This window comes from Phalacrocorax carbo, chromosome 7 (assembly GCF_963921805.1).
Source record: "Phalacrocorax carbo chromosome 7, bPhaCar2.1, whole genome shotgun sequence".
Taxonomy (NCBI): Eukaryota; Metazoa; Chordata; class Aves; order Suliformes; family Phalacrocoracidae; genus Phalacrocorax; species Phalacrocorax carbo.
Genome location: NC_087519.1, coordinates 780,482 through 798,761, shown reverse-complemented (window position 1 = coordinate 798,761; position 18,280 = coordinate 780,482). Strand labels below are relative to the sequence as shown.

At 61.7% G+C, this 18,280-nt stretch overlaps 1 protein-coding gene across 4 annotated transcripts in view; it reads right to left on the bottom strand.

Annotated features, from left to right (window-relative positions):
- RASGRF1 (Ras protein specific guanine nucleotide releasing factor 1) overlaps positions 1 to 17,548 on the bottom strand; it is a 42,059-nt gene extending 24,511 nt beyond the window's left edge. For 2 of the 4 annotated variants that reach the window (XM_064455952.1, XM_064455954.1), the window contains exons 1-3: positions 17,057 to 17,548; positions 3,888 to 3,994; positions 2,775 to 2,922 (exon numbers count right to left, since the gene is read on the bottom strand). In XM_064455952.1, the coding sequence (XP_064312022.1) occupies positions 2,775 to 2,922; positions 3,888 to 3,994; positions 17,057 to 17,332 (531 nt within the window). In that variant the 5' untranslated portion in view covers positions 17,333 to 17,548. The remainder of the gene's footprint in view (positions 1 to 2,774; positions 2,923 to 3,887; positions 3,995 to 17,056) is intronic. The other 2 variants (XM_064455951.1, XM_064455953.1) reach the window with 1 other exon arrangement.
- Between the last annotated feature and the right edge of the window lie 732 nt (positions 17,549 to 18,280).

Here is an 18,280-nt window from a genome sequence, read left to right as displayed (position 1 = left end):
GCCGTGTCCCTGCCCCCACGGCCGCAAGCGTTTACAAAGCTACAGGAGAGGGTAGGAAAACAGAAAATGAAAATTGGGGAAAATGTGATTTGAATTTTGATTTTATAAAAAGTAATAAAAATAAGAAAACAACTTTCGAAGAGTACTTTCCAAACAGTTTTGGAGAGAAAGGAGCTGAGATCTTTTTCGGTCGGAGACCGCGCTTCCCAGTGACGCTGGGAACCGACAGCAGCTGCCACCGCAACGCCCGCCGAGCGCGTGTTGGCTGTTGGGTGCCTGGGCTGTTGGGAAGGAAAGCAAAGAGGAGACGAGAGGAGACGGCTGCCGGGGAGGGGGACGGGGCAGAAGCTGCTTCTCTTGCACGGTCACAGCCCAGGAAGAGGAGATGACTGCCACAAAATCCGAACTGTAACAGAGTGTTTTCCTGCCACAAGAAGCTAAAAATGCGGTGGGTCACTGGGGTCACCGTGCCTGACAAAGCTCAACAGCCGCCTCTCGGCATCGAGCTCTCCCAGAGAGCCCCGACCCTCCCAGCGCTCGACGTGGAGGCACGTCCCCAAAGCTCCTCGCTGCCAGGCGCCGGCAGGGGGGCGCAGGGCTGGCCCCTGGCGCGGGGCTGGGGACGGGCCCGACCCAGCCGGCCCCGCTTTGCCGCTGGTGCCACCCGGCCGCGGCTCGGAGGGGCTCGGCTGGAGGCACCGGGGCTGCCCCGGCCCCCGCTGCGGCCGCGGGCTCACAGGCACCGATTCAGCTCCTGCACAGCTCTACCAGTTTCACCCCATTTTATTACATGGGATTAGATTTTAGAAGAGATTTTAGAGATTTTCTTTTCCTCTCCCCCCACTTTCCTATGGAGCCTCAAGTCACCAAACATCCCCTGCGCTTTGAAGTGTTTGAGAGCGCCGAAGCCATTCCCACACCGACTCCAGGTGCGTCTCAGCCGGGACCCATGGAGCAGGTTTGCCAGTGCCATGGTTTTATTTTGATTTTTTTTTTTTTTTAGATTGAGTGAGCAAAATTTGCACATTAAAGTAGAAGCTGATTATCTGATCTCTGCTTCAAAGCACATGGAAGAGTTAAAAAAAAACCCAAACCAATGCAAGGTAAAATCAAATGTACCTGGGCACAGGGGACGGGCTGCAGCTCTGCCCAGCGTTGCTGATCCCAACCCCTCAGCTAATTTCAGGGTTCACAACGCATCTCCCACCTCCCTCAACCGAAAGCTCATCGGGATGCTCATCACCCCGCGGCCGCCGCTCGCCTCCCCTGCCTCTTACGCTGCCAGGGGAGCGCAGCTCGCTCCGACTCGGAGGCTGGACCGGACCCAGGGACCTCCCAGCCGGCGCCAGGCCGGGGCCCCAGGAGAAACCCCGCACTGAGCGGCTGCCGCGGGCTGCAGCCGGGGTGGTTTGGGGGCTGAGCCTGTTCTGTTGGAGAGCACAAATTCAGCGGTGCCAAAACGGCTCCTGGGAAAGGCTTGCGGCTCCCCCAGCCCCCAAGACTAAAAGCAGCCTTCAGCGTACCCCGACTCACGGTCAGGGATTGCTATTATCCTGCACTTTTTAAACTCAAAAATTCAAAATTTAAGGAAAAGGCCACCATAAGGATGTGCCAACCCACTCCTGCCCCCGCTGCCTCTCCAGCTGCCTCCGTCATGGCAGTTTCGAGATTTTGACTGACTCAGGGTGGATGTCTCAGCCCAGCAGGCAGCAGGACCAGCTCCCAGCTGCCTCCGCCACGAAGCCGCTGCCCGACCCTCCCTCCAGGCAGGAGGAGGGGGCCGGCAGCGCCAGCCACGCCGCACCACCGACGCCAGCACCCCGCAGCAGCCGAAACCCAACGGCGTGAGGGTCCCTGGGGCCGGCTGCAGCCCTGCACCGCGGGCAGCCGGGCAGCACGGGGCATCCCCACGCCTCCGAGCATCCCCTTCCCCAGCTCCCTTAGAGACACGAGCTTCCCTTGGCACCGTCTGCTGAGTCATTTTGCATTTTGATGCTTCGTCTGCCGTAACCCGCGTCGTGTCACCCTTCCCACGACGCAACGCCCCAAACTACTGAACAGCAAACTGCTGCGAGAGCCTCTGGGGCAAGTTGGGGCAACAGGTTTTATGGGCTGCTCTCACTGAAGAGATGCTCCCTTCCTAGCGAAGTGTCCATTTTATTTAGAGCACCATGCACGTTAGTTCCCTGACGTACTCAGGTATGCAGCCTGGCGCTGGCACCGGTCCCCTCCCGAGGCCACAGACCCCTCTTCCCTTTTTCAGCTACTCGTCTAGCTGTGCACCGCCTGGCAGACGCTACCAGCAGGCACGCGGCATGCAGAGGGGGTCTAATCAAGGTATCTAGGATTAAAATAAGGAAGGCGGAATGGTAAGATAGGGAGTCTCCATCGCTCCCCCAGTACCTACTCCTGAACCCAAGGCACCACCTCGCCAGCCCGTTCCCCAGCGCCCGTGGCTGGAGCGAACCCTTCCCTGCTGCGGCAGCATCCCGGGGCCGGGGACCGCACTGAGCCCCGCACGCGCGCCCTGCCAGGGCGGCACAGCCGCGGCCACTCGCTGCACGGCTCCTGCAAGAAAAGCCTCCGGCAAAGGCGATGCCCTTGCCCCTCTTTGCAAGAGAAGGGGCCAGCCTGACGTTAAAACAAGCACAAACACGCCGGCTGCGACGACCCCCAGTCCCTGCCAGCGCAGTGACGCCGCCCGCCCGCCCGCAGCCTTGCGGGTCGCTCTGGGGAGCAGCAGCGCATCCGCGGGGCGACGCTGGGCTCTTCACCTCGGCCTTCAGGCGCTCGATCTCGATCTCCCCGTCCTCGATCTGCTGGCGGAGTTGCTTGGCAACAGTCTTCTCCGTTTCCACAATCTGCAGGAGATGGAGGTACTTCTGCATCAGCGCCTCGTGCTCCGTCGCCAGGTTCCTGTAGCTGTGGGCAGACACGGCTGTGAGCACCCCTCCTCCCGCAGACCCACCGCCACGGCCCCCCCAGGACACGCACACAGAATTAGGTGTCTGCAGGCTGCGGTTTGCTGGGGGGGGGTTGTCCTTCCCAGCTGTCTAGGCGCTGCTCTTGGCCCTACGGCTCAGGGTACCCGCAGGGGGAATGAACTGGGAGACGGCTCCCGCAGTGTGGGATGCTGCTACCCAGAACCGACCAATTTGGAGAGGACTCGAGTTCCCCATGAGGGTGCAAACAGAAAAGATAATGCAAATTTTAAGGAAATTATAGGAGACAAAAAGAAAACCCCCAAAACTCGTGGCCAAACCTCTCTCACACACCACATCCCAAAAGTTTAACGAGGAGGGCACTTGCGGCACAAGATCTTACAAACATCTGCTCTCACTAAGGCGCTGCAGCAGATGGTATTTCTCTGATCTCCTGCTTACAAGTCATCTGCCCGCCCCGTCTCGCTGCCAGCCCGTCCCCCTCCTTTGCCGGACAGGCGGCTGTGCCGTGCCGGCTCCTGACCGCTCGCCCCTGAGCAACAAGCGGGCTGCGGGAGCATTCCCACGGCGCAGAAACGCAAGCCTGGAAAAACCTCTTTCTGACCATTTTTACTATTCCAGATGAAACCCTTCCCAATGGTCTTTGACCTGGACGGCAAATCGGGCGCCCCTCTGGCACCAGGCTGGGACCGGCAGCGCCAGCCCGCCAGGTCGGCCACTCTGCACGGACGGGCACAGGCAGGCACAGGGCTGGGCGGGACACGTCTGAATGCAGCCTCCTGAGCAGCACGAGGGTCCCCAACATGGGCTGGAGGCCAAAAGCGCTCTGCTCTGCCTGCCCGGCTCAACGGCTCCCTGCCCGCAGCTCTGCCCGCAGCCACCCTCGGGCACGGCTTCGCCTCCGACACCCCCCGTCCCCAGGTCTGCGCTGGCGGAGGGCGATACCTGGCGTGAGCTATGGCTGCCACCCACTCGTCGCAGTCCTTGGCATCCTCGGTCCTCAGCTCCAGGGTCTTCTGGTTCTCATGGTTGAAATTAACGGTAAAGTAATGCTGTGGGAGCAAGCACAGGGTGAGGTTACCGCTTGCTCGCACAGGGCCATTAGAAAAGCGCTTTACGATCCACCACAGGTTGCTTAATTTAGAAAAAAAAATACATTTTTGAAACACCAGGAGCATGGCCGAGACGTGCTGCCCTCAGCGCTCGGGGAAAAGCCGCTCCTTGCCAGCGAGGCGGCGCAGCCGTGCCGCGGGCGAGGACGGGGCTGAGAGATGCTCCCCGAGGGGAAATCCCGCTGGGCAAACGCTGGGCTCCAGATAAACCTAAACCCACCGAGGTCCGGGAGGCTGCAGGCCTGAGCCTGCAGCAATCGCCCTGGGGACAACCCTCACGGGGGAAGGGGGCGGATGAGCAAGGGCGTTTAGCCGGACCGGGCACGGGCTGCCTGCACCCCTGCCGGCACGGGCAGCGAGCACCCTCGGGCACCAAAACACAGCCCCGCTGCTGCCTGGGGCTTGACGCTGAGCAGGGCCCCGGTCCCACGTGCTCGCGCCGGGAGGCTTTAATGGGCAACGGTGTGATAGGACTCAGCGCAGGACTATATTTAGCCTCCCTTGACATTTACAGTATTTGTGCTAATTGTGTGCGGTGGCAGCCCGCGTCGGCTGGGGTTTGTGCTGCTCCTGTGCTTTCCTGCAGTCTCCTAGGAAACAGGTACCACGCTGCAATGCCGGATACTGCCCGGAATAACTAGGCTAAAACGAAACCCTCTAGAAGAAGCTCATCCCGACATTATCCGCTCCTCCAGTAGATTTAACGAGGGATCTGAATTAACAGGTATCTTGGCAAAAAGAGACCCCAAACCCAACCTGCAGCAGCCACTTGCTCCCTGCCGCGAACCCCCTGCGCCCCAGGACGGCGGGCAGCAGCCGGCTGCGACCGCAGACCCTGGCGCACCCTGAGAACGCAGACGGCACCGCACCGCAGGCGGGAGCTGGCGTGGGGACCTGCCCGACACGGCGCCGCGGGCAGGGATGGGCATGGAGTGCTACACCCGGGCAAGGCTGGCGCCCACCCAGGGCAGCCCAGTGCCAGCACCACCCCTGTGCTCAGTGCCAGGGTGCTGCTCGCCTCCCCAGAACAGGGCTACGTCTGCACCCCCACCCCCAGCTCTCCCCTGTCCTCCCCGTCCCTGGGCACCTTCACCTTCATCCCCTTCCCATCCCTAATCAGGCCCAGGGGTGTTAAGGAGAAGAACCTCCGGAGGGATGCTTTCAGTGAAACCAGGAAATAGGGAAGCCGAGGCGCAGCCGGTCGCTGTTCCTGGGTGATGCTGGTGCAGGCAGCACGGACGGACGGACACCCAGCTCCCCCAGCCAGCACCATGCCCACTAGGGCTCCTGTCTTGCTGGGTGACAGCCTGAAAAACACCCTCTGAGCTTCCTCAGCCCGTCCTGGTCCTGCAGAGGAGGAGAAGGGGGAGCCCAGGGACCCCGCGCTGCCCTGGGGCCGTGCCAGAGCCCTCCTTCAGAAACAGCTCTTTCATCTTCGGGGGGGAACTGGTTGTTCCTGGGACCCTGTGAAGACGCCTCTCTTTTACTTCTGTCCAGGATCCTTTAGGTGCAATAACTTTTTATTGCTGATCCTGCAGACAAGTTTTCTCCTTCTCCGTGGTAAAACAAGCCATCGTCCGTCTCCCACCCCTTCCCCAACGCGCCGTGGCCAGGCTGGCGAGAGCTCCGGGCAGCCGGGCTGGCAGCTCGCCTCTGCCTGCGGGACACGTCTGGAACCGCAGCAGCTCCACAGCCCTTCACTTCTCTTCCCCTTTCCTTCTCCTTCCCACCCCCAAAGGCTTTTATTGGCAACAAGACATCTCTGATAGAAAATTCACCAGAAATTTTTGGTCTATGAAACTGTGTGGGTAGTTACGCCTCTCTGTGCCCACATCTCCTACATCCTTTCCCTTGCAAACAGCATTAAAAAGAGCTCGTCAGATTGGCAAGTCTGGAAATCCTCCCCCTTAAACACCGACTCGGGAACATCACCAGCCGTGCCAGGGCGCTGCCAAGCACTCGCTCCCCAGCCCCAGTGTCCCGGCCGCGGGGACGCGAGGGGGTGCGAAAGCCCTTTCTCAGCCCCGGTTCTCCCCGCGAGCTCCCAGTGCCGTGGGGAGAAATGGCCCCAACACCGCGGCACGCGCGTCCACCGCCCCACGCTCCGCCGACGCCAACAGCCGGAGCTCGGCTGAGTCCCCGCGGGACCAGAAACACGGGGAGACACCTCTGTGGCTCCCCCAAACCGGTCCCTGCGGGAGGGGACAGGATGGCGAGCCCTGGGCTGCCCTTCCCGGGCGCTGTGGGTCCCCTGGGGGAAGCGCGGCACCATGCAGCACCCATGTGTGCTCCCAGGGGCGAGAGCACCCGCTCAGAGCCCTGCGCCCACAGGCAGGACCAGGCATCACGCCGGGGTAGAGCACCCGCATCTTACCCAGGGCCCTCTGCAACAGCAGCATCTCGCACAGCTTCTGGGCTTGTCGGATTTTGAAATAAGGGCTGTCAGAGCCCGCGGCAGGGACCCCAGACAGGCGCCCACCCTGCCTCTCCCCCCTGCTTCGCCCACAAGGCACCTCCCCGACACACCAGCACCAAAAGCGTTTTGTCAGACGGCTTCTGGCTCGTCTAATTTAAGCCCAGAAACTCCTGAAGGATTTGCAAATAGCAATTTCAACGCTGTCAGCAGCGGAGCCGGGCGACGTGGGGCCGAAGGCTTCCCACCGCGGCCGGGGCAGCCCCAGCAGCCGCTGCAGGGCTGTGGCCGGGACGGTTCGGTCCCGACCGCTGCTCCACGTAGAGTTAAAAGCTGGTTCCTGCGAGCACACGCGCCGCAGCTCCCCGTGTCACTCTGATTTATCCCCATACAATACCCAGGAAGTGCAGCGCGCTTGAAAGGAGGAAGTTATTTTATATTTGAATAATAAAACTCCCACCACCTTTTATCTCTGCCTAAATTATGATCCTTCTCTGTTATCGCAGCGACACATCAAACTTGACAGCCCGGGCGCGTTTCCAGCAGCACTCCCTGTGCTGGGGGCCGAGGCTGGGTGGCAGGACGGCCCTGGCCAGGCAGCGGGACAGACTCACAGACAGGACCAGCCGCCCACCAGCACCAGGCAGGGAGCCGCAGGATCGGCCCCTGCCTCCAGCATCACCCCACGCCCAGCTTCCCCAGGGCAGTTAGAGCCGCTGGGCCACCCCTGCCTCGAAAGACCCGCAGCTTGAGTTTGCTGCTTCTCACACCCATCTTTTGCTCATTTGAAGACCCCATTAATTCACAGGTACTGACACCCCTTCCTCAAACCACCTCTCGCTTTGCCTCCTGACACACTAAGCAGATGTAATTCCTTAAGTCCCTCATTATGGGGCATTTTCCAGCCTCCCTCATTTCCGCGGCGCCTTCTGAGCACCTGCTGCGGGATGGCAGCCCCTGGCACAGTGGGATGCGCAGCCCCCAGCCCCCAGCCCCGTGGGATGCGTGGCCCCAGGCCCCCGGCACAGTGCGATGCACGGACCACGGACCCCAGCACAGTGGGATGCGCAGCCCCCCGGCCCCCGGTACAGTGGGGGCTTTATTTCAGGAAACCCCAGGGGGACGCAGCAGTTCTGCCTGAAAGAATGATGCGGGAACGTTTCAGGTCCTGCCTGCTGCAGGGAAGGGTGGGTGCTGAATACCAAGAGGGGTGGGGGGGGGGGCAGCAACCAAAGCCCCTGATGGGCAGAGACCCCCTGGCTTGATGAGACACAGCCTGTGATGCCAGAGACCTCCTCTCTCCCACCCTAACTCAAGCTTATGGCAAACCAAGCACTCGGCACCCCCTCGCCCCGCAGGGCTCGGGGGCTGCTCCAGCCCCGGAGCTTTTCACCGGGGAAGACACAGCACATCCCCAGCAGCCGGCAGGAGCCCAGTCCTGCAGACCCCAAACCACCACAGGGTGATGGCTGCAAGCATTTTTCAGCAGAGGCAAACAACATCTTTTGCTTCAGCCTCAGAAACTCCAACGTTTCACAGTAATTCGGCTGGCGGCAGCCACCGGCATGGAGGATTTCAGCTCCGGCAGGCAGTTTGGCAAAGTCCCTTGCCTGGACACCGAGTGCTGTCATGAGAGGTGCTGGGCACCCGCAGCTGAGAGATACCGGCAGGAGAGGGCCAGGCAATGCCTGCACAGGCAGGGGCTGCTCCCCCAGGGACCCCAGACCCCTGCCAGCAGCTCAAAGACCATGTCCAGGGGTTCCTCCTGGGGTGCCCTGGCCAGCGTGGGCCTGGGGCTCTGCTCAAGGGTGACCCAGCTGGGAGGGGCCCAGCCCAGCACCCACCGCGGTGCAGGGCCCCTGAGCCCACTCCTGAAACTCCGCTCCCTCTGTCGCTTTTTTTGCAAAAAATTCCCCGTGCCGGCTTGGCTATTTTTACTGAGAGGAGCGTACAATTGCAAAGTGCAGCTCGGGAGTTATTTCTGCTTCCAGAACCTCAACAAACGGCTTTGAATTAATGAAGGAGACTACCCGAGTGATTAATGTGCAGGGACTCTCTCCCCAGAAGTACCCTCCTGCGCGTCTGGTGTCCCTGGGCTGGCACGGTTAGCGCAGCGATGGCTCTGCCCTCCTGCCATGCCCAGTGCTGGAAAAGCAGAACCTCCTACGTGTGCACCCCCAGATGTGGGTCCGGGCCGCCCTGGGACATGGGTCCCTGTGCACAGCAAGACACGGGTCACTGGTGACCCCAAGATGGGGGTCGCTGCACACCCAAAGACACGCTTTGCCTGCTCCCATGCCTGTGTCTGACGCCCGTTCCCACCCGCCGTGGCTGGGACACTCGGGCTCCTCCATCCTCCACATCTTCCATAAAAGCCAACGAGATTATTTGAGAGAGCACGTTTGCCGTTGTGCTTTGAGGGTGCCCCTGCTGGGGTCTTGCTGGGACACAGATCCCTGCGTCCCACGGCCATGACAAGGTGTCACGCGGTGTTTCTGCAGGGCTGCACGTCTGCAGGGAGCTGGGCTGCACTGCAACCCCCCGTGCCCCCGCTGCGCCCAACCTCCCCAGCGCCGTCCCGTCCTGCCCGCGCAGACCCGAGCGGTGCCCGGCATCGGCTCGGGGTCCGGCAGAGCTACGGTCTGCCACACCGGGACGTTGCTCCCGCCTCCCCTACCACAGCCACCAGCACACCAAGAGCTCCCGCGCCCCAGGACGCTGGGAGCAAAGGGCTGGTGCCACGGGACCCTCGGGCAGGCACCGGCACCGCGGCACCGGGGACGAAATAGCAAATTTTCTGGTTTGTTGGAGTAAAGCCAGAGAAGGGCAAGGCAGAGCCAGGCCCTCCATAAGCAAACCCGCTGCTGTTGGTCCAGCTAACCTCCTGAAGGGTTTTACTTTGCTTCTCGCCTTCTGTTAAGCAGACACACAAATAAATTCAAATAAGCTTTAAAATGATGCATTATTTCCAAAATAGAAAATCAACATATTCCAGAATTTTTTTAGATTTGGAGCAGGATGTTTTCCAGCCTGAACAACTCGCCCGACCTCTCTGGATGTCGCTGGGCACAGACAGCGCCAGGCTCTGCTGAAGGGGCCGGCGCGAGAGCGGGGGGACCAAGACAGAAACACCCCCGGCAACACCCCTGGCGCAGAAGCGGTGGCCCTCACCCTTTCCCGCACAAAGCAGCTCTGTTGTGCCGTCACAGGGGCTGTTCTGCACCGCGACAGATGCCCCCCGCCGCCCCTCTGCGGTGGGGACGCGTCCCCTCCATCCACCCATGGCAGATAGGTACACGCCGCCTGTGCAGGAAGCTGATGGTTATTGCAGCTGACATAAAGGGCACGGAGGAGAATTCTCCTGCTCTGGATGGATGAGTCTAAAAATCCACAGCCAGCAATGGCAGCTTTTAACTTCCCTGACCTACATAGCCTGTGCTCTGGGAAGACAGGACCTGGGACTGAGAGGAGATGGGTGGCCGGGCAGCTCATTTGCTTGCTGGCAATAAGAAAAGAATCCCAGAAGCGGCAATTCAGGACAGACCATAAGGATGCTCACGTGCAGGCACCAGAGCTGAGCATCAGCCGAGCTGGGCAGGCTTCACCCACGAGCGGGGCAGGCAGGGGACCCTCTGCAGCGGGAGGCATCACCCCATGTGAATCCCACCCTAAGACTCGTGCAGAAGTATTTGTAAAAAAAAAATAAAGGTCAGTTTTTCCCTCTCTGGCGCATTATCCAGCGATGCTGGCAGACGGGCAGGGAGGCACCGGCGATGCCTGCGCGGTACATGCACCACGAGCAGCCCCGCCGTGAGCAGCCTGGAAGCACAGCCTTGGCATCCCTCTATACAGTAATTAATGAAGAGACCACCGTTACACCAACGTCCTAACCCTGGGTACATCGGACATGCGTACCTCGGCCAGACTGTACATATGACTATCGCCATTGCTGTAATGAGTCTGCGCCTCCGTATTTGCAAGAAACCTGCAAATTGTGTATGTGCGGCTGAGAAAATGTAGCTGAGGCTGCTGAGACTGGGCTGGGGGAAGGTTTCTTTTCTCTCTCCTCCTGCTTCTTTAACAGATTCCATTAATCTGTTGGATGAGAATGTGCAAATGAAGGGGATGGATGGGCCTCACATTTAAAACACAAAAAACCAGCAGGATAATTTCCTAATTTATAAGTAGTTCAGGTTTAGGTTCACAAATTGTGATTTTTTAAAAAATCAGATTGTACGTAAATACATTTGGGTTTCCGTGCTGCTGGTATGAGCTACTGCTGCATTCACTCACGCAGAAAGCCCAGATAAAAGTACAGAAGTTTAGGAAAAGAGTTTTAATTTAAAGTTTATAAAAATCCAACAGGACAACAGGCCAGGGGTCATGGCAAAGACCCACATGAGCAAATCAAGGTGAATTAAGCTGGTGGGAAGAGCCAAACAGCTTAAGCCAAGAGATCTCTCAATCAGAAGTGTGCCATCCATTAAAAAAAATATATATTGAAAATTGTCCTTGTAAACTTTTTAATACCTTTTTTTTTTTTTCCAGATTCTTTCGTTTTTCAGGTGAAAAAGCTCTCGGCCTTTTTGCTTTATCAGAAACCAACCTCTACCGACCCCCGGTCTTTGGCAGCCAAAATATTCCAACACCTATTCGCCTACTTCAGCTCCGAGTTTGGATGCACAAACCCACAAAGCATCCAACAACTGACAGCTGCTCCGACAGGACCCCCGCTGCCCCCGAGGAGGCGGCGGCTCGGGCGCCCGGCCGCGGACGTTGGAGGCTGGAGCTCAAGTCCCTGAGACATCGATGCTGAACTTAACTCCGGATCTGGAAAACCTCGGGAAGGTGTTCGACGCCTGCGCTGGGGCTCGGGACAGGCGGGTATTTACTGCGGAGCACGCGATACCCCACCGTCGCTGGACGCCGTCCCCAGCCTCGGGGCTGTGCAGGGAGAGGCGCTTCGCACTCGAGATGATGTGCAAAAGGCACCGATTACGGTGGATCTCAGCCTTTCGGAAAATCATTTGTAACGATTAAAAAAACCCACAGCCCTGACCACCGCTGGCGGATGAGCAGGGTTAACGTCCGCACGTCGCCTGGTTCGCGAGCCCTGCAAACGCCGGTTTGCCCAGCGCGGAGCGGCCCGGCTGCGGCCGGACCTCGGCGACGGCGACGAGCGCCGCGGCTCCCGCCGGCGCCCTGCCCAGCACCCCCCGCCAGCCCACGGCCTGTGAACTGCCGGCGGAGCAATTCGTTCCACGACCTTAGCTCCTTTGGTCACAGAACGTCTGTAAGAAGGCCATGTTGTGCCAAAACGGCCTTATTTGGATTTGTATGACAAATTTGGGGAATAGTTTTTCATCCTATGACAAAGCCAGTTCCCGCAGAGGCAAGGTGTCCTGCGCTCAGACTCAGCTGTAATCGCTTCGTCGCGATCAGTCACACAGATCACACTACATTATCCTGTCCTTTGAATAAGCACCACGTGAATAATCAGGAAGACGGCAATCAGGCAGCAGCACGCCCAGACTCACACCCCGAAGGAAAACCAGACTTTTCTAGAAGATGAGGAGCGCGTTACCCTCCTGGGCAAAGTGTGCTCCGCACAGGCTCGGCTGCGGCTGGGTGCACGGCTATCGCAGGATTCCCGCGCGGCCCGGGGACCCCTCGCCGTCTCCAGGCAGCCCCGTCGTACCAACCGGCACCTGCTGGTTTTGCTTCGCTGCCTTCGCGCTGGGCCCCGGCGGGCGGGCAGCCGCCCCGCACCCTGCGCGGAGCATCCTCGCCCCACCGCCCGCACCCCCGGAGCGGAGCGGAGGGTGCCCAGGCTGCGGGCAGCCCCGCTCGCCCCAGCAAGAAGCGGCTCTGCAGGCGGGACCTGTCCCCTCCTGCCACCGGGACCGGAGCGGCACCCTGCTCTGAGCCCTCCCTGCCCGCCCCAGCGCGGGGCCGTGGCCGAAGCTGCTCGTGTGGCCGCTGCTGCTGCTCCCGCTCACGGCCCGTGGGCTGGGTTACCCGCGCCAGCTGAGCACTTCACCCAGGAGGGGAACCCGTCGTCTGCAGCTCCCCTGGCCGTTGCTGGAAAGGGGCAGGGGGCACACGCTGCTCACCATTGCCACGGGGCTGGGACAGCAGCACCCACCTGCATCTTGCGCTGGAGGAGCTCTGGGCAAATGCCCAGCTGCCCCTGAAGGGCCACCACCACCCCCTTCATCAGAGGGACCGGCAGCGGGCACCGGCCCAGTCCCACCCACAGAGCTGCATCCCTGGCCCACCCACAGCAGCCCTCCCGAGGGTACCGGGATCTCTGCCCAGGTGAAGCCCCGTGCAGGGACAGGCACAGCTGGATCCCATGGCCCACGCTGCTGCACCCTCAGGGAGCTGCCCGAGCTCTCCTGCCACCAGGGGCGGCTCCATCAGCACGGGCTGGGCTCGGCTCTTGGGGAGAAGGCACGTCCCGCCCAGGGAGCTGGAGCTGCTGGGCTGGCTGCGGCTGCTGCAGGTACCTCCCTCCCGATGCCCCGCGAGGGCAGGCGTCCCCGAGGCACCCGAGCATCCCCCACCTCCGCTCCCCTCCGGCTCTTCCAGTGTCCCATAGACGTGTGCCACCAGACTGCGCTTTGTCTCTGCTTGGCACCTGCTACTCTTTGTGCTGCGGGTGCTGAGAAGAGACGTGGCTTCCTCGTGCCCTCCTTAGCTGTGCAGGGAAGCGAGCGGGGCCGGAGCTGGACACACTCCAGGGAGATGGAAGACAAACTCCTTGCCTGACGTGCCGGTGGGAACCATTTCCACAAGCCATCTCCCATCCCGCTGGCAGAGCACAGCCACGCACGCCCACCCGCTGACCGCTCGTCCTCAGCTTTGCACCATGGTATGAAATTTTTCCTGAAGTCTCCCCTGCCCCCCGATAGCATGGACAGTAAACGTCACACCCATCCCCGGCAAACGCTTCAGAGATGGGGAAGAAAATCTCCAGCTACAGGCTGTGTGTTCACAAGAGCAGCCCAGGCTTTGTGGGAAAAAAAGACTCATAGCTCAGAGAGCTTCTGAGTTTCAAGTCAAGGGTTTTGCACAGTGCTGCCACTTGACTCAGCATCACGTTGGCTCTTGTCTGAGGTACGGAGGGCTGCTGGTTAAGAAAAAATTCATGGCATCAGGGTACGGGTCTGCAAATCCGACTCAAGGCTGGATCCACGGAGCAAACCCAACCGGGATTCCCGCGGCCCGACTCTCACGCCCTCACCCCACGCTGGGGCCTTCCCGGTCCCGAGCACACGGCCGCGAGGTCGGGGACAGATCAGCTCCGGACCTCTGCGCCAGGGTCTCACTTTGGCTGCGCCCCAGCACTTGCAGCCGCAGCCGGGGCACCCGCGTCCTGCCCGCCCTCCCCTGCAACGCAGCACGGGCCAGGGGGGTCTCTCACGGCCCCTTCCACCAAGAGGCAGGAGACGTGACCGCCTGGAAGCGCTTCCCAGCATCCTCACCCTCAGGGGACCGGGGACAGCAGGTCCCGGGGGGCGGCGTGGCCCAGATGCCACAGCAGAATAAAAGGGAGGGTCCCCCCGCCCCAGCACCGCCAGGCGGGCGCCCATCGCGCCCCGACACCGCCGCTCCCAGCAGCCCAAACGCCAGCCTCCCGGACCCAGCTGACCCTTCCTCTGGGCCACAGCCTGAAGCCCACCCAACAATAAAGTACCTTCCAAATCAAACTGGTTTGAAAAAAATTTCATTTCTGGAAAAATGTAATAAAAACAGAAAAGAAAGTTTCCAGAGGCGTCCAAATCCCCTCTTTGGTGTTTCAGGTTTTCAAATAACTTTGCTCCTTTATTCCCACGTGCCCTGTATGCTAAAGACACTGCGTTCCCCGCAAAAAAAAGAAATGCCCCACCAAAGCGAAATACATGAACTTTAAAAAAAGGGGGTTTTGAAAGACACGCCTTTTAAAATTTCTCCTTTGTGGAGAATTTGAAACCTTTCAGGCTTTACTCCAGTGAAAAAGGAATCTAAACCTGGAACTCCTCTGCTGCAGGGAATAGCATCCTCATAGCTCCAGCTGAAACTGCCTGGATAGATAAATACCCTCAGAAACAATTAATGGTGATCACGGGCAATGCTAGAAATTTCCTCGGCACCTTCCTTTCAAAGGAAGACCCGGCGACGCTGAACACAGCTCGGTGCCAGGTGAGCTGGAAGAAAATGTTGTATCTGGTTTGCAGAACTCGGACACCTTCCTCTGAGAGACCTGCCGGCTTTGCGTGCCATTTGCTCGCTTTCGGCCTCCTGCACAGGCGATGCTGCAGATCTGCACCATAAATATTCTGCTGCTTATCTCGTCTGGTATGCCATTAATTAGTTTGCAAAGCAGTGGGCATTCAAGTGCTTGAGCGCTTTCATTTAAATTTGTCCTAATGAATTACACAAAATTACAAGCCAGACACTAAACCTTGGTAAATCGGTGCAGATCAGCGGCCTGGTAAATATTTGGTGTGGCAGGATCTCACTGCGCCCTGACAGCAGCCCCTCATTCACACTGAGGATAAATCTTCCAGGTGCATTCTGAAATGGAAAAGGGCTGTAACATCCTCCGCTTAATGTTTACCTGGCGGAAAATCCCTCCTGCACAAACACGAGGAGTCAGAACCCGGCGAGCAAGCTTGATTTAAACCTGGCTAGCAAGCTGGAGGGAAGCCGAACCAGGAACGCGCAACAACATCTATTACGCTGCTACTTAAGGGGACACAGCTGACAAACCAGGACACCAGCGTGACCCCCTTGCAGACACAGACCCCTCCTTGCTGCTACAGCCGGCCGTGCGGTACACTGGAGGCAGCTCCAATGCAAGAGCCAGGACTGCGAGGAGGCACAGCTGTTGCAAAAAACCTGCATTTTGATCTGAACAGGGAAATATTCCCGTGATCCCTGCCGGGGATGAAGAGATGTGCCACGGAGCGGTGGTGCTGCACTGCCTCGCTCTTGTGGCAGGGCTTTTTGGAGTGCAAAGTGTGCCATGATTAGCCAGAGGCAATTAAGGGGCTTCCTTCCCTCCAGCTGGCCCCTTGCCTCAGGTGGTGCCCACGGGGCCGTCCCGCAGTCTGTCGGCTGCGCTCACTACCACCTCCCTGGGAGCCTGCTTAGGCAGAAATTATGCAAGACCTGCAGAGCTGGACCCAAAATGCACGGTGCCTCCTGCAAGCGCCCAGCCTGGGCTGCCAGCGCCGGGAAAACCGCCCCCGCTCCTCCTTGCGAGGGGCTTCCCGGTGCCATCTGCGACACGGGCACCCAACTGGGCGTGCGGCTGCACTCCGCGCACAGCGGTCGAGGGGTGAATTCAACCGCAATGGGCTCCCGTCCACATTCATGAGACTGGAGGTGATTTTGGAAGCTATGGCAGCGATGGGCAGGGATTTGCACCCCCAGGCTGGAAGCCAGTCCTTCCTTCCCCCCGCCCCCGGCACCGATCCCTTCCCTGCCGCTGCTCAGACGCACCCCGAGCTCCGGCAAACGGCACCGGACAAACAAGGCAGAGGTTGCCGGCATTGCACGCAGCGCTGCTCCGTGCCACCCTTGCTCACCTGGAAAAGGCGCAGCCAGGGGAGAGAAACCCACCCCTGGGGCCCGTCGGGGGGTGCCATCCCTGTGGCCAGGTCCCCACGCACTGCCGGGGGGGGACCCCGATTCTCCCCGAGCCTCGCAACGCCTGTGCTGTTCCAGTGCGGTTCCACCCGCAGACATTAGCATCTGGCGGGGAGCGCTGCGGCCAAGTGCCAGCCCTGCGTGTGGCATGTGGGGCCCCCCGCCCCGCGTCTCCCCACCGCCCGGGGAGGGGGTGCGCGGCGCTTCCAGCCAGGCCTGTGCCGGGAGCATGAACCGCACGTGCGGGGAGCGGGAACGGGGTGAAACGAGGCCCTGCGCCCCCCCCCCGCGCAGGGCATCCTGCACCCATCGCCCACGCTGCCCTCGCCGCGGGGCTGCCTGCGGGTTTGGCCCCTGGCACCCCGCAAACCCCGGGGGTGCCCACGGGGGGCTGCTCCAGCCTGCGAAACACCGAAGGCGAACGGCCGAGCCACAGCGTGGACGGAGCAACCCCACGGGAGCCCCGGGCCCCCCCGCGCCCCTGGGGCCGCTGCCCCAAGCCCTCGGCCGGGGCGAAGCGGGGGCCGGGCCGCGGACACGCGTGGGGCTCCGCTGCGCAAAGCGGGGCCCGCGGCCGCCGGGGGGCGCCCCACGCCGCAGCCCCGCCGCCAATTACCGGCGGCTAATTAGCCGCGATATGGGGGGGGGGCCCGGGCAGAGCCCGACACCCCCATAACGAACTCACCCGCTGCCCCGGCACAGCGACCCCCGGGAGCATCCCCCCTCCCCCGGCACAGGCCAGCCTCATCCCCCGCCCCGGTCACGCGTGGGGCAGGTCCCGGACGCCGGCGGGAGCGCCGGGAAACGGGGCTCCGTGCGCGGGGTGGGGGGGCGCGGGGCCGAGACCCCCGCAGGGGCGGCCCCGGGGGCATCATCCCCCCTCCTACAGCGGCCGGAGCCCGGGGGGGGGGGGGGGCGGGGGGCGTCGGCCGCGGGCCCCCCGTGGCGCCCACCTGCTTCTCCAGGGAGTCCTTGGCCGAGAGGGAGGGCTTGGGGGAGGGCGCCCGGTCGCAGACGCAGCCCTCGAGCAGGTAGAGCCCCGAGGGCCGGGAGCTGGAGTCGGTCTCGAAGTAGAAGAGCATGTTCTGCAGCAGCGCGAACCACTTGGTGTGCCATTTTGTGTTGTCGGAGCTCCGCTTGCTCAGGTAGCCCTTCCTGGCGCCGTCCTTCTTCGCCAGCAGCCCCAGGTAGGTGACGTGCCCGTCATTGAGCCGCATCCCCTTCTGCATCTTGGTGGGCACCGCCAGCTCCTCACATGGTCCCCGCCGGGCGGCCGGCGGGCGGGTCCCTGGCGAGCAGCCGCAGCCCCCGCGCCCGCATCAGCGGCGCCCGCTGCCCCCGGAGAGCCGGCGGCGGCTCATGCCGCGGCCGAGCCCCGCCGCCCTGCCCGCACCGCGCCGGCCTCCCGCGGCGCCGGCGGCGGCGGCTCTGCCCGGGGAGCGCCGCGTCCCGGAGCCGCGTCTCCCGCAGACGGGCGAGTCATGTGATGCCGGGGCCGCCGGCGGCACCGGGAGCCCGTCAGCGCCGGGCCGCGCCGAGCTGAGCCGCGCCGAGCTAAGCCGCGCCTAGCTGAGCCGGGCCGGGCCGCGCGGGGCTGGCCCTGGCCTGTCTCGGCTGCGGGGGCGGCAGCGCCGTGCTCCCCCCCCCCGGGGCCGCCCCCCGGGACGCGGGATGCCGGGGGCGCCCGCCCCGCCCGCCGCCGCCAGCACGGCCACGGCTCCACACCGCGCGGGAGCCCCGGGACCCCAGGCTGAGAGGCACCCCGGGACACATGGGACCCCTGGGAACCCCAGGCCAAGAGGCACCCCTGAGAACAGGGGACCCCCAGGCTGAGAGGAACCCCTGGGCAGATGGGGGCCCCAGGACCCCAGGCTGAGAGGCATATGGGATCCCCAGGAGCCCAGGCCAAGAGGAACCCCCAGGTGCATGGGACCCCCAGGCCAAGAGGCACCCCTGGGCACATGGGACCCCCAGGTACAGCCAGAGCCCCAGGCCAAGAGGGACCACTGGAGCGGATGGAACCCCAGAACAGACAGGATCCCCAGGCACAGCAGGAACCCTGGGCCAAGAGGGACCCCCAGACCAGATGGGAGCCCTGGGTGAAGCCCCAGGCCAAAAGGGACCCTCAGGCCAGGAAGGACCTTGGTATAAATTTGAGCCCCGGGCAGAGAAGGACA